At 39.9% G+C, this 15,046-nt stretch overlaps 1 protein-coding gene across 1 annotated transcript in view; it reads left to right on the top strand.

Annotated features, from left to right (window-relative positions):
• The window catches only part of necab3 (N-terminal EF-hand calcium binding protein 3), a 53,316-nt gene that overhangs the window by 28,063 nt on the left and 10,207 nt on the right, over positions 1-15,046 (top strand). Inside the window, exons 8-12 of the mRNA XM_085159371.1 lie at positions 1,387-1,466; positions 7,472-7,525; positions 10,224-10,336; positions 10,707-10,784; positions 11,314-11,405. Coding sequence (XP_085015497.1) covers positions 1,387-1,466; positions 7,472-7,525; positions 10,224-10,336; positions 10,707-10,784; positions 11,314-11,405 — 417 coding nt within the window. The remainder of the gene's footprint in view (positions 1-1,386; positions 1,467-7,471; positions 7,526-10,223; positions 10,337-10,706; positions 10,785-11,313; positions 11,406-15,046) is intronic.

Here is a 15,046-nt window from a genome sequence, read left to right as displayed (position 1 = left end):
CAGAACGATAGCAGTAAGAGTGAAAGGAAAAAGTTAGGTCGTTAGACCTGCCATGATGTATGGTTTGGAAAAGGTGACACTAACAAAAACACAGGTGTCAGAACCAGAGATGGCAGAGCTGAAGATGCTAAGATTTTCAAAATGAATATATCAGCAGGTCAGATCAGGTTGAGTGGTTTGGAAACATGGCAAAGATAGTTTGAACATGTAGAAGAACAGTAGACACTTTGGATATGGAGCTGCCCGGCAGAAGGAAAAGAGGAAAACTAGAGAGAAGACTCGTGGATATAGTCAAGGAGGAGCTGCAGAGAGTTGGTGTTACAGAAGTGGATGCGAGGGAGATGAAGACAAATGATCCGCTGTGACGACCACTAATGGGAGCAGCCCCAAAAAGAAGATAATTTGCTACAGATTATTTTCTAATAAGCTTGCACAGTAGTTGGAAGTTCTGTATTATGACTGATTCAATATAAAGATTTTTCATCACAATACCAAAACACACAGTGATGTGTTTTAATACTTTTTTCAGGGCGGAGGATGGAATATATTGGCAAACGCTGCAAACGGGGTTTAACTGTAACACATTTGTCATCAGGCTGAATTTATGCATATTCACAGGATTTGGAAAGAACAACATCTTGGAAAATATTGTTGTTTTTTTCTTTAATATTTGCTACATGCTGTAAATACATCAAGGTTATCTTAAAATCTGCTAACTCTGCCAGAGTACAGTAATTTAGCAACAGTATAAATGTTATAGTTTTTACAAAAGTTTAACAATAAAGAGGTGCACTTCGTATCGTTTGTACCTGAGGAACATTGTGCTCTGTGTTGTAGACAAGTATTATCCTCATTACTGCCGTTTGTGTTAGGCATAATAAGTGCAGACAGTAAGTATTCCCTCAAGTTTTCACCGACCAAGATAATATTAACATATTCTTTAGGTTTGCCCTCATTTGTTTCTTATTCACTATTATTGATAGACTAAACTTGTAATTCTGAAAAGACAGAATGAGATTTAAAATAAACAGCAAGCCTTTACTCTGTTTTCAGATACAGTATTTTCAATGTCAGGGGTGTATTATGCCTTCTTTCAAATGTTCTTGCATCCTGAATCCTTCATCCTTTTGAATTTCAATTCAATTCAATTTTATTCAATTCAATTTTATTTATGAGGTGCCACATTTACAACAACCTTGCCTCAAGGTGCTTTATTTTTGCTTTGACAAGATGTCTTTGTCTTGAACACAGAAAGAATGTTGAATTCTCTATTCTAACCCAATTTTATAGTACAAACAGACCATCCAAATCTGTTTTATCTGTTTTGTATGTAGCTATGCACTTACTCAAAAACCAATCTGATGATTTAGCACTGTGTTTTTCCAGGTGTCAACATGGAAGATGGAGAGAACTGGTGTTCTCAGATCAATAAGCTGCAGCAACTTTTGGATAAACTGGAGTGTCAGGTAGGAGAACTTTCCTTATGTAGGCTATATTTTAGAGTGGACAGCAAAACACTTTTCAAACTTTGAAGTATGTTATTTGCTCCCACAGTGACTAGCTCTAGTTCTTTGCTAAAATCTCAGTAGCACAAACTTGAGTTTCTACAATTCTGTGCAATGGATCTTTTGAGCATTTTAATGATTTTCAGCCCTCATGATGCTAGCTTAAACTATAAGTCTGTATAGCCACAGTCATGTCATTTACTTGTTTAATAACTGTTATTTTAAATCCTCAAATTTGCATTTTCCATTTTAATGAGCTGGATGTGATCACACGGTCAACAAGACTGTAAGGTAACTCGGTTTGCAAGAAAACATTTTAGGAATTCTGTTCATAAAAATGTCTGCACAGCTAACAATAGTTTTATCAGGTTTGATTAAAGCAGCACCAGCAACACAGTACAGAGGTCCATTTCAGGAAGTCAGAGAGACCCTGACAACCGCCAGTCACACAAGAAGAACATGTATTTCTTGACCAGTTAGCAAAAGCCTCTTAGTAATTGCTTCATTGCTGCAGTTACTTGTAATTACCATGAAAGATGCCAATTTGGCTGCAAGCACTCACCAACTTCTCTCCGAGTGGGAGTGGAACTGTTAAAGTGTGACTCAAACCAGAAATGAAGACCTTTAAAGAACAGTTGCACCTTTTGAAATGTGGTTGGCTACAACTCTGTGATCTAAGGAGATCCCAGATATAGAACTAGAAAAAGCTTCTCACATGAGAGGCGAAACATCTTCGTGAAACTTCCAAATCCAATCACTTTCCTTTCCAAGCTCTTTAGATTACCATGACCTGGATGACTGAGGACCTACACATACCTACAGCTGTGTGCCACAGCTTTTATTTTGAAGGCGAACCTTCTCTGTTTCCAGTCTGCATCACGATTTGCTAGTTTTGCTAATTAGTTAACATGTAAACTACAGATGACCGTGGCAAACTGTAGTCACAAGGAAGTTTTTGGTGCAGCACCTTATATATCACCTAGCAACAGCCACCAACCTCCAGAAACTATTCACCAACTGGTCAATTTTCCCTTGAGGCCAGTGGTTGTATCGAGTCTATTATAAATTTCTCTCAAGCAATCATATCTAACTTGGTGGACAATATGCAAATAATGGCACACAAGAAAGTGCATATATCATACATAAAAATATACCAGTGCTATTGTTTCCCTAGGTTTAATAAAGACCAAGGAACGAGACTGTAAGGTACACAGTGATCTGTACTGGACAACAAAACTGAGGAGAAAAACAAAGAACTGTGATACACAGAGTGTAAACAGTGAAGTGTAGAAGAGGCAGCATGCATGTAGATAATACCACTAGGGGTGGGTTTTTATAATCGATTTATCGATTAAAATCGATTCTGGCTTGGATAACGTAAAATCGATTCATTAAAATCCTGAATCGATTTTTTAATATAAATGTATTTTGCCCGAAATGCCAGAATCTCTGGTGAAATCTCACAAAATTTCAACAACCACCAAACAGCTAAGACAGTAAATGAGAGCAGGAACACGGATTCTGCACAAAGACTTAAACACACAGCGCGACCCGCGGATCAGAATCAGTTAGATGTCGCCTTTCTCACGGTCGGGGCTGAAAGCTGACAGCTCACTGATTCTGATCTGTCGGCGGTTCAGCGCTTTGTGTTCACGCCCTTTATGATTCTGAAGCTGTTAGTTTGATGTCTCTCCAAACAATATTGACCGAACCAGCAGCAAAAGAAGATCCAAACTACGCTTCACATAAACATCGTCATGTATTCACTCTTACTTTTACTGTTTTGCTTCGACCACAGCTCTCTCTCTCTCTCTCTCTCTCTCTCTCTGTACTGTTTTCTGCATTATTGGTTGCTTGTTACGCACAAGACTACCGTTGTTTACAGCGCTGTCGGCCGACGTTTTTTTTCCCGTTTTATATACTTCCGAAAAGAAAACCTAATTTCTGCCGTTCAATACTGAACAAATGTAAACTTTTTTAAAATTATGCAAAATGCAAAACGCTTACCGCTGTAACTTCAGAGGTAATGTTCATATGTTGATTAATGGTTTTCTTTCGTTTTTGATGTACTGCAGAATATTTTTTATAAAATCCCAGGCCAGGAAAATCGCCTTCATGTTTTTCTGTGTTTTATCCTCAGCTACTTTGACACAAAGGCATCTGCTGTGATGCTCACACCTTTGATAAAGTCTTGCGTGTGTCAGCTTCCTTTTTATAGATACAAAAATATGTAAATGTACTGATCTGAATTATAATATTTCTGACTGTCAAAATTTCCCAGATTCAAATCGAAGTGAATCGAATCAATCGAATTAAATCGAATCGTGGATCGAATCGATTCGGGACCTTGTGAATCGGAATTGAATCGATTCTAGAAATCAGTGACGATACCCAGCCCTAAATACCACCATAATCACTCTTTTACTGTCCAAATCATCTCTATAGTTATTTATATTTATTACAAAGTCTTTTAACTTGGACAGCAGCTTATAATTGTTTTAAAAATTACTGTACAAAACAATAACACTTTGTTAGTTATGACAATATATTGAATCTCTGAAGGTTAAACAAATACGACTAAAACACCTTCATTCTGTGCTATGCTGGTCTTGGTGTTCACCGACAGAAGAAATGAATGCATAACCTTCCTGTGAATACAAATATGGAGCAATCATCATCACTGAATCCATTAACTTTGTTGAACCGGTAATGGAATTAACCAAGAAATTAAAAAATATATCGGACAATAAAGCCCTTCCCACTCCTTTTTTTCTGAACATGTTTTATACTAAACAACCGGTGATGAATTATGCAGAGAATGTACAAAATAGAAATCCCTAATGCATTCCTTTTTCAAACATGATTTTGCTTCAAGCCACAGAATATTAGCCCTTATAATGAGAAATAAAACGGCTCTTTAGATTTGTGGTTGTCTCTGTAGCATCATCTATAAAATACTCACAGGACTTTAAAGCCAACATGAAAAACATTATCCAGCCAATGACGTGGAGATCCAGCTTTTTAGATCCAATTAAAATAAAACCACTCAAATAGATCCTCCAGAAAAGAGTAGAATTCTTGAAGCAGAATTCATTGAACAGAATCATATGAACAGCAAAACAGTACATCACAGTATACAGAACAGAACACATAGCAAAGCAAGTAAAGAAAACCACAGAGCACACACAGCAGAGACACACAAAGACTGACAGAATAAGGTGGAGGGAGGCATATCTGACCCTTGTTTTATAGGTGACCATAACCCCTCCTCCTGTTGCTGGGTAACTTTGTCTTTTCACTTATTTGGTTTTAAGTTTAAACTATTTGTATTTTCCCAATTTTACAAATATCAATTTAATATGTTTGTCAGTGTTTTTCAACAATCCATATATGTCGATCTTACATATATTTGTTCTCTTTTTGATCGTCGGGACTTGTCTTACATAACTTTCTGGGTTTTCTTCCCAGACCTTTATCATCCATCATTTCAATTAGTCCTTTTGACAGTTTTATGGCCAAAGTCAATTCCAAAAACAACACGTCTAGTGCCAGGTTCAAGGCAGCTGTACACGGTATAGGTATATACAAGTATAAATGATTTCAGATTATACATGTCATCAAAGAAATCCACAACAACTGCTGCTGCGGAGTCGGGGCGGTCTGCTTCTCCCCACCGCAGGGAAAAGGGTAACACAACCTGGGTCTGGGTGCAGTTCCCCCCTCCAGGGGCAAGGGTACCTAGACCCGGTTCGTAGAGTACGCTTGGGGAGTGTGATTGTGTGTACAGCGTCTCTTTATGTCTGTCTCCACGTTGGTTGAGTGTGGAGTAAGTGCATATGAGAGCATGAGGGTGGGAATGGATGTTTGTATCTGCGTGTGCCTGTATGTCTGTGTCCATATGTCAGGTTGGGTATCAGACGCCACCTCTCTGAGGACAGCTCAGGCCCTCCAAGGTTTGGAGGCCTATCTCCCCCCACCACTTCCCCTGCCGGGGGCGGACTCTCTCAGACATCGGTGCGTTGGTGGTTCTTTGTGTCCGGGGGTGGGCGTCCGGGTACACACCGGCTCACTCCTTGGCGGCTGCTTATCGGGGCCTGGAGCCTGGGGCTCGCTTGGGCCACTTCGGAGGTCGAAGTGGCCCAAGCGACCGAGCCCCCCACCTCTCGGCCGGGGGCTCGGTCACTCAGGCACAGCTGGCTGCCGGCGGAGCTCACGGGCACGTCACTGCAACCCCCCCTGGCTTCTGCTCCGTGGCTGCTGGGTGACCCCTCATCTGGGACTCTCCTCAGCTCTTTCTGGGACAGTGGCACGGCTGCCCCTCTGTTGGTCTTCTTTGGTCTCTTGTGTTCTGAGGGCCTCTGGATGTCTGGAGTTTTGATCTCCTCCATACCTGCTTCATGCCCTGGAGGACGGGGCAGTGGCCCCCCACACCCTCTAGCAGATCATTACATGAAGGAACCTTTTAAGAAAACAAGCGCGTCCATGCTCACAGGTGTACACACGGGTGATCACACACACAAACTACACCCTTTTTGGCTCCTACCTCAATGCACACTGTGCTGTCGATCTTATTCTGTTGGTTTTTGTTTTTTGCCCTTCTCCCCCGTCCCTCTTCTCAACTGTTTTTCTTTCCCTCTTTCTTTCTCCCTTTTCTTTCCCCCAGTCAAGTCTGTCCCGTATTCAGCAAGTGAAAATAAAATAAAGAATAAAAGGTGAATCAAATGGACCATTACGGCAAAGCTGGGATGGTCAATTTGGTAAAGAAAATCCGTTGGGCATCTTTCTTCGCCTTTAGACAATAATTCTGATGGCAAAAGAGCCAAACGGGACAGGCAAAAAAAAAAAAAAAAAAAAAAAGAAATCCACAACAACTAGACCATTTAATATTGTTTTTTTTATCAGTATGCAACCAGGTGCCTACTTTCAAGAAAGATGTAGAAAAACAGTCCAAACATGGAGTATATTTTCAATCAGAAATGTTTCTAAATGTTTCTTTTCTAAATGGAAGTCTACAGTCTTTGTCTGTCAAACATCACATCATGTGACCCATTCTCACTACATCATCCCAAACCCTTTTTCACGCTCTACTGCCTCATCTTACGCTCCATCTCCTTTCTTCTGTCTGTTCTTTTGTTTATTAACTCCTGTTTTTCACGGTTTCTAATGTTCATCCTTTCACTTGGACCATTTTTCTCTCTCCTGTCCTCAGTTTTGTCAACTCAGAGAGACTCAGAGAGCAATATCAAAGCAATTCATAACCTGCAGGATGTACTGAGTGCAATATCCATCCCCACACCTCAGTGCTGCCAGCATCACACACTTCTTCTGTCCATCTCCCTCATATTCGCTGCTCTCTCAAATGCAGCAGAATGAGTCTGTGCTTCACAGGTCATGTTTTCTGTGTTTGCACATGTGCACACACAAGAACCGCAACCTTTATCACAGAGAGCTTGTTGTTCTTTTTCATTTATTGTATTTTATTATCAATAACGTAATACTCTCATAGACTACATTCATCACTAGGATATGGTTCCAAAAATTGAAAGTGATAGATTTTCTATTCTCTACTTGTTACCTTTATTACCCTGTTTTGGAAAAGTAGCTGTTGTGAAAGATTGCGACAAATTACATAAAACCGAAGAAAAATCAGATCGTGCACTGTGGAAAAAAAATGTATCCTATTTATCAGTTCTTAGACACCTGTGCAAATAAATGTGTAAATGAGGTTATTTGGTGTATTTTTTGTTCATTTTATAACTTCTGCATTGTTATATAATTAAAAACTATAATAATATAATTAAAAATGCCAAAGTAACCTTTTACTTTTTTTATTATTGTAAATGCAATATGGGAGTTTAGCTTTGTTTCAAGTATCACTCTGATTTATTTATTTTTTTTAAGTTAAACTGATCTTTAATACTGAGAGACATTAACTTCTTCTCTTATCTGTTACCTTCTTCTTTCAGAGTCCCAAGTTGGAGCCACTTAAGGAGGACACACTGGCCAGTACATACAAGTCTGTAAGTCAGCACTGAAGCAGAATTTTTGTATTTTTCTTGTGACCTCCTTATAGGCTGGTACAGGACTTCAAGGTGAAGTTTTACGTTTTTGTCACTAAAAAAACACACAAACAATAAAAAAAACTGTTTGCATACTGTTTTTTTTATTGTTTGTGCCACAAATTCTGAAATATGATATTTTTGTGGCTGAAGCCACTGCAGCTTTACAGGATGACTCTGTCTATACTAACAGTATCTTGATTGACCTCTGCTCATTAAAACAGCTCTAGTTGAATAGCAAATATTTTTTTCTCGTATGTGCATTACTCAACATAAACACAATACATGGATATACAGAATTGGATCATCTTGGGTTTTTTTTTCTCTATCCCATCTCATGAAGTTTATAATACTACAATAACTGCTACCAGTCATTCAAATCAATCGTGTATTTTGTTTTGTGTAATTGATAAAATGTTATACAGGAAAAATTTTAAAAAGCAAGTTGTGATGCTGTCACGATCCTGGGTCTTATGACCCAGTGTTTTGAGTTTAGTTTATTTGGATGTTTATATGATTAAGCTCATGAGTTTTTATAGTTCTTTGTTATTAGATTCCCCTTGTGTCTTCCAACCCCTGTTAAGTCTCCCCTGCTCATTCATGTCACAACTTCAGGTATCTATGTCAGTTCACCATGTTTAAGGTTTTTTCATGTTTAGTTTTAGTTCACCCAGTTTAGGTTATTGTTTAGTTTCACCAATGCCCTTTTGTTTGTACCCTTTTTGCTAGCCTCAATAAACGGCTTGTTTTTTGTTAAATCCACACCACGTTCAGTTTTTGGTCTGCGTTTGAGTCCTCTTTTGCAAACACATACAGTCTGCCCCAGCCAGACTGTGACAGATGATTTGTTTTCTCAACACTTTCTTATTGAATCAAGAATAAGAGAGAGTCATTTCTAAATTGTCTGATTTGAAAAGGTAACATCTGGACAAAAGAAGGCTGACTCCAGATCCAATTAATAGATAAGAGAAACACGCACAGATGATGAGGTTTTAACCTTTAGTTACAGGTTAGCTGGTGATAGTTATATAAGAATTTTTATAACAATAATAGAAAGGTAAATGTCTGTTGTAAGATGTATAATTGGCAGATTGTCTCCTTTTTGACTTCTTTTAGTGTTGGAGTTTAGATCTTCTGCTTGTAACAAGTTCAAAGAGTCTTAGTCATTAGTCCTAAATCACAAAAGTTTCTCACCTTTTTTAATGTGTTAACTCTTAGAGCTGAATATCATTTTTCACCTGACAATGTAGAGCAATTTTTTGCTCTCTGGAACAATGAAAAAACGCAGTAATCGCATTTGGTAGAAAATAATACAGTGAAATTACTTTACAAGGATTCTGTATGCGTCATCCGCTTTTAAATATTACGAGCACTGTAACTTATATAATAGGCAATACCATCCACCTCCATCTGACTCGGGTAGTGACAAAAAAAACTCCATTGACTGGATGCACATTACATTTCGAATTAAGGTATGTCTCAGTGTACATTCGTCCATTTTATTGAGCTGTAGGATGGACTCACTGTAACTTCAAATTGCTGGGAGAGAAAAGTGGAGAGGATGTTGATTCAGTGCACTGGCAGACCAAATGGTAAACATGGCCTGAGTTCAAGCCCAGAATGATTTGCTGCCATTTGCAGGATTGTTCCCAGGTACATCAATCTCTAAGGAACAAAAATGATTTTTTTGGTCTTTTTTCTCCTCTCTTATTGAAAGTCGATAGACTGCCGTGGAAAGCATTTAAGAAACTTGAGATGTGTTTTCAGAATAAAAAGCCTTCAGCTCTTGTTGTCAGTATATAAAGAAAGTGGCAAAGTACTGAGGAGTCATGGCAACATAGGTATTGTAGCCCAGCTCTAGTATCAGTATCTGCAATCACTTTCTGGTATTTTAAATTGTGAAATGATTATGAATTTCATTAAAAAATTTGAATAAAGCACCAAATCCACACTTTTAAGCTTAAATTTCAAAACTTACATTTAACTACTGATTTTATCTACTGTTCTGATTTTATCTGTTTTGATTTTATATACTGTTTTGTTTGTTTGTTAATTAGTTAGTTTGTTTGTTTGCTTGTTTTAATCAATTTTAAATCATGCTTTTTATTTGTTTTTGTTTCTAATGTCTCTGTAAAGCACTTTGAATCACCTTGTTGTTGAATTGTGCTATATAAATAAACTTGCCTTGCCTTGCCTAAAACCAGAATTTTGGTAACATTCACAATCACAACCAAATCTACTGAAGTGAGAGTAATGCTAAGTGAAATAACACTTTGAATTTATTTGTCATCTGGTGTGATGGATGGTGATATCAGTACATATTTGCTCTGAAAGTATCCATCTTGATGCCATCTATCCTCATGCCTGCGTTGACTTTTAATTTTTGTAACCAAATGTATCACATACTGCATAACCTAAACCCCATATCCAAATGCTAACCTACCCTTAACCTAATGTAAACGTCTCCTCTAACAATCTATTGTGAACCCCAACGCTAGAGCTGACCACCTTAAACATATGTCATCATCCTAAACATACAAATCTCAAAAAGGTCCTCACAAAGACAGACATACAAGGGCACAAACACACAGAGTGAGATCTTTGGTCATTTAATCTCTTTTTTTGTCCCTTCCTCTGTCTGATGTCTTATTGCCAACAGAATATCCTGCTGGTTCAGAGGCAGATGTCAGTGACTGATGTCAATCTGGACAATTTCCGGAAAGTTCTGAAGAGCTACATTGACGCCACCTCAGCTCACTCTGACAACATGCAGTGAGTGTCTTGCTAGTTTCCAGGAAAAGCAATGCATGTTTGATTCAAAGCATGGGACTCTGCTGCTGTGAAAACTGCTGGAGCACTGAGCAATTGCCAGTATACGTGGTCCATAACTGTGAGCAGCATAATACAAGTTACATCTAAAATAATAACGATTTACTGGTTCAAAAGTGACTATATCGCTTACATAAATAAAAAAAGACTTTGGAACTTGGTTTTGATGTTGTGCTTGTCTTGCTTAATTTTAATGACATCCCTCAAAAGATTCAAAGTTTTCGTGTACTTCATCCCTGCTGAGTGCAAACTCTGTTTCACTTTGTATCTTCTTCTTGCCCCACTCTACTTTTCGTCTCGATCTTGCTGTCAGTGTGTCCGTTCAGAAGCTCCCAGGAAAGTCGTGTTACATAATGTATGAGTTCTGGCAAGACCGCCTCTCCTGGATGAGGTCAGTATGGTGTGTTTGTGTGTCCATGCGTGTGCGTTTGTGTGTTAGATATTGGCAGACGGTTTGGCACTCTTAACTTTTTGATGGAAATGTTCCCCACCACTGAAGATGAGCAGATGGCCCAGCCCTCAGTTCGCATATTCAAACACAGATACACAGACGCACTAAAACATACACACACGAGAGAGCAGCTTAAATGCTTTAAAGGGTATCTGTGCTGCACACATATCAATGAATATATTAATTTATCAGTTGGAACATTTCAAGAAAAAAATCCAAAAGACTTTTGGTAATAAGGGATTTTTTTCTTTGTACGTGCTCATATTTATTCAGTTTTTGAAACCTTTAAAACATGATGTCGCAGAGAAAATCAATAAACTGTTGTTTTATTTGCTGCTAATATGTACATGAAAGATTAAAAAAAATGGTATTTTCATTAATATCAAGTCTGCCACGATGTAGTTCAACAGAAATCAACAGCTGATTGACACACAGGTCTGTTTTGTTCTGTTGTTGTCTGTGTCCACAGCTATCTTCAGTCTAACAGCAGTAAAGACTTCCAACGCTGCATTATTGATATGTTGGAGGATGCTGAAGTAGTATCCACTATGTTGCTCCCAGGTTTGTATATGTGAAACTAAAATGATACTATTCTAGAAAACCTGCAATCTCTGCTTAATGTGCAATCAGTGCATGAAAAATGTGGCCAAACCTCCAAAATTGTGAAAATATTTGTATGAAAGCCACATATATTTATGCTGTCATTTTAAATCTGATTTATATGTGTGCTTGTCCCTAGAAAAATACCCTGAAGATATTTATAGTCTACATACATCACGATATGTTTGAGCTGCTTGATGATGATGCCTATTTATGACTCATTCAGTCCATTTTTGGCATCTAAGCAGATGCATTTTAGACTTTTTCCAACTGAGAGAGCGCTAGCTGCTCTTGCTTTTCTTTATATCCATTTGCTCACTGGTTCTATGATCTGTCATTCTTCTGATGATTTCATGGCAGTTGTTTGGTCAGGTTACTCAAACAGTTTCCCTATTTCCCCTTTTTTTAGGGATTTCTCTAGAAAAATAACCTGCCTGGATATGAGAAGTGTAAATCATATATTGTGCTCCTAGTATCCAGGTTACATTGCATGGCTTTAAAGACTTGGTGTTCATCATGTCATTTTGTCTGTAAGAAGTGAAACATTCACACTGTTCACCTGGCTCTGCAGTTACTATACAAGAAATGAATGCACTCAAAGGATCTATCACTCTAGAATAAAATAGTTTGGCAATCACCTTGCAACTAATCGCTGATTTTTTTACAAGTTTTTTGGCGACTAACTGGTTGCTTGGACATTGATTGTGCAACACCATTGATCTCTAGGACACCATTTTCAGGGAGGCAGGACCTAATGGGAGTCTTTAAACAGCTGCAGGCCAGCTTGGACAGACTGCTATCACTTTCAGAGAGATTGGCTTAGAAATAATTTACAATTGCCTCCAGAGTGCACGCTGCAGGCAATCTGTGTTAGTCTGCACCAACAACACATCTAGGATGAGTCTCTTTGCACTTGGGGACTCACCTCAAGTGGTTGTATTCTTGTTATATTCATATATAAAAGCGAGGTTGCTGAGCTTCTATGTCAATTTGCAGTTAAATGGTTGTCCTGCAGCAGCTATGTCAATAGTTAATATTAATAGTTAAGTTTAATGTGAATTTCTGTGTATTTAGAAGGCAACATATATGTGATTTTTTATCAACCATTTCAAAGGCCAGTGTGATTGGAGCTTAATAGTGTTTGGAGTAATGGAGCATTTTCCCTCAAAACTCAAATAGTTGCTACTGGTGTTCATCAGAAGTGAACCTACATTTTATTTATGATTTTCACTGTGCTAGCGCGACTGTTGTGCGCGAACAGACGATGCTAACTAATAGAAATACTAGATAACTATTCACCCCTGTATCTGGTATCCCTGTAACTAGTACTGTGGTCATTTAACATTAGCTGAAAGTAAGTTTAGTTACTGTGTTAATCACTCTAAAGGTGTTTACTAAGTTAATACATTAGGTTTAGATGTTTAAGGTGCACTAAAGTGTCACCCTATGCATATGTGAGCACATTCATAATTCCAGACATTAATTCATTTATAGTGCAAAATAATGGATTGAATAATGGAAAATAAAAATAAAAATTCTATAACTAGCCTAAAGGAGATGCAAACACTAGATAACATGTTTGCAAGTCACAGAAATCAGGATAAGGTAAGTGCGAGATATATTGGGGTGACCGTGGTTCAGGGGGTTGGGAAGCTCATCTTGTAACTGAAAGATTGCTGGTTCGATCCACAGCTGTCTTGGTTGTTGTGTCCTTGGGCAAAACACTTCAGCTACCGGTGAAGTGCCGATGGCGCGATATGGCACCCTCACTTCCTTTTTTTTTTTTTTTTTTTTTTTTTTTTTTTTGCCTGTCCCGTTTGGTTCTTTTGCCATCAGAATTATTGTCTAAAGGCGAAGAAAGATGCCCAACGGATTTTCTTTACCAAATTGACCATCCCAGCTTTGCCGTAATGGTCCATTTGATTCACCTTTTATTCTTTATTTTATTTTCACTTGCTGAATACGGGACAGACTTGACTGGGGGAAAGAAAAGGGAGAAAGAAAGAGGGGAAGAAAAACAGTTGAGAAGAGGGACGGGGGAGAAGGGCAAAAAACAAAAACCAACAGAATAAGCAGAAGAAAAAAAAAAAAAAAAAAAAAAAAAAATACATATATCGATCACCTGGATCACCTGTTGAGAAAGAAAAAAGAAAACAAGCAGAAGAAAACGAGAGTAATACAATAAACCACATCACAATGATATATGGGAATATGACAGTAAATACTAAATATTAAACATTATTGTGCAGCACGTAAGATCGACAGCACAGTGTGCATTGAGGTAGGAGCCAAAAAGGGTGTAGTTTGTGTGTGTGATCACCCGTGTGTACACCTGTGAGCATGGACGCGCTTGTTTTCTTAAAAGGTTCCCTCATGTAATGATCTGCTAGAGGGTGTGGGGGGCCACTGCCCCGTCCTCCAGGGCATGAAGCAGGTATGGAGGAGATCAAAACCCCAGACATCCAGAGGCCCCCAGAACACAAGAGACCAAGGAAGACCAACAGAGGGGCAGCCGCGCCACTGTCCCAGAAAGAGCTGAGGAGAGTCCCAGATGAGGGGTCACCCAGCAGCCACGGAGCAGAAGCCAGGGGGGGCTGCAGTGACGTGCCCGTGAGCTCCGCCGGCAGCCAGCTGTGCCTGAGTGACCGAGCCCCAGGCCGAGAGGCCGGGGGCACCCCACCTCCGAAGTGGCCCAAGCGAGCCCCAGGCTCCAGGCCCCGATAAGCAGCCGCCAAGGAGTGAGCCGGTGTGTACCCGGACGCCCACCCCCGGACACAAAGAACCACCAACGCACCGACGTCTGAGGGAGTCCGCCCCCGGCAGGGGAAGTGGTGGGGGGAGATAGGCCTCCAAACCTTGGAGGGCCTGAGCTGTCCTCAGAGAGGTGGCATCTGATACCCAACCTGACATACAGACACAGACATACAGGCACACACAGATACAAACATCCATTCCCACCCTCATGCTCTCATATGCACTTACTCCACACTCAACCAACGTGGAGACAGACATAAAGAGACGCTGTACACACAATCACACTCCCCAAGCGTACTCTACGAACCGGGTCTAGGTACCCTTGCCCCTGGAGGGGGGAACTGCACCCAGACCCAGGTTGTGTTACCCTTTTCCCTGCAGTGGGGAGAAGCAGACCGCCCCGACTCCGCAGCAGCAGGGAGGCCCCACACTCCGGACCCCAGTCGGACGGCCAACTCCTCCTCCTAGCCCCCCTGCTCCAGCAGAAAGCAGAGAACGAGGGTGAGAGAAGACTCCTAACCTCCCTCCACCCGCTCATTGTAGTGTTGATGTATGTGTGTTCTAAGGTGCGTTTAAAACCCAGGAGGGCATGGAGCTACCTGCCAGAGAGCAGCAGGTAAGCGCATAGTCCCTCCTGCTAGCCCTCAATGTCTACGTGTATTTAAAATTGAGAGGTGGGCAACGACGCCGGGGGTGAGGTGTACACCCTGATGGTAATTGGGATTCCGTGTAGCGTGCCCACCCCCAAGATCCTATATTTATGTGTAATGAGAATGTGAGTAATGTGAATGTCTAAGTTGCGGGATAAAATTGAGGCAGAGGCAGCCAGAAGGGGACAGAGGGGGGGG

The sequence above is a fragment of the Neolamprologus multifasciatus genome, chromosome 5 (assembly GCF_963576455.1).
Source record: "Neolamprologus multifasciatus chromosome 5, fNeoMul1.2, whole genome shotgun sequence".
NCBI classification, from domain to species: domain Eukaryota; kingdom Metazoa; phylum Chordata; class Actinopteri; order Cichliformes; family Cichlidae; genus Neolamprologus; species Neolamprologus multifasciatus.
This window is presented reverse-complemented; position numbering and strand designations above follow the sequence as displayed.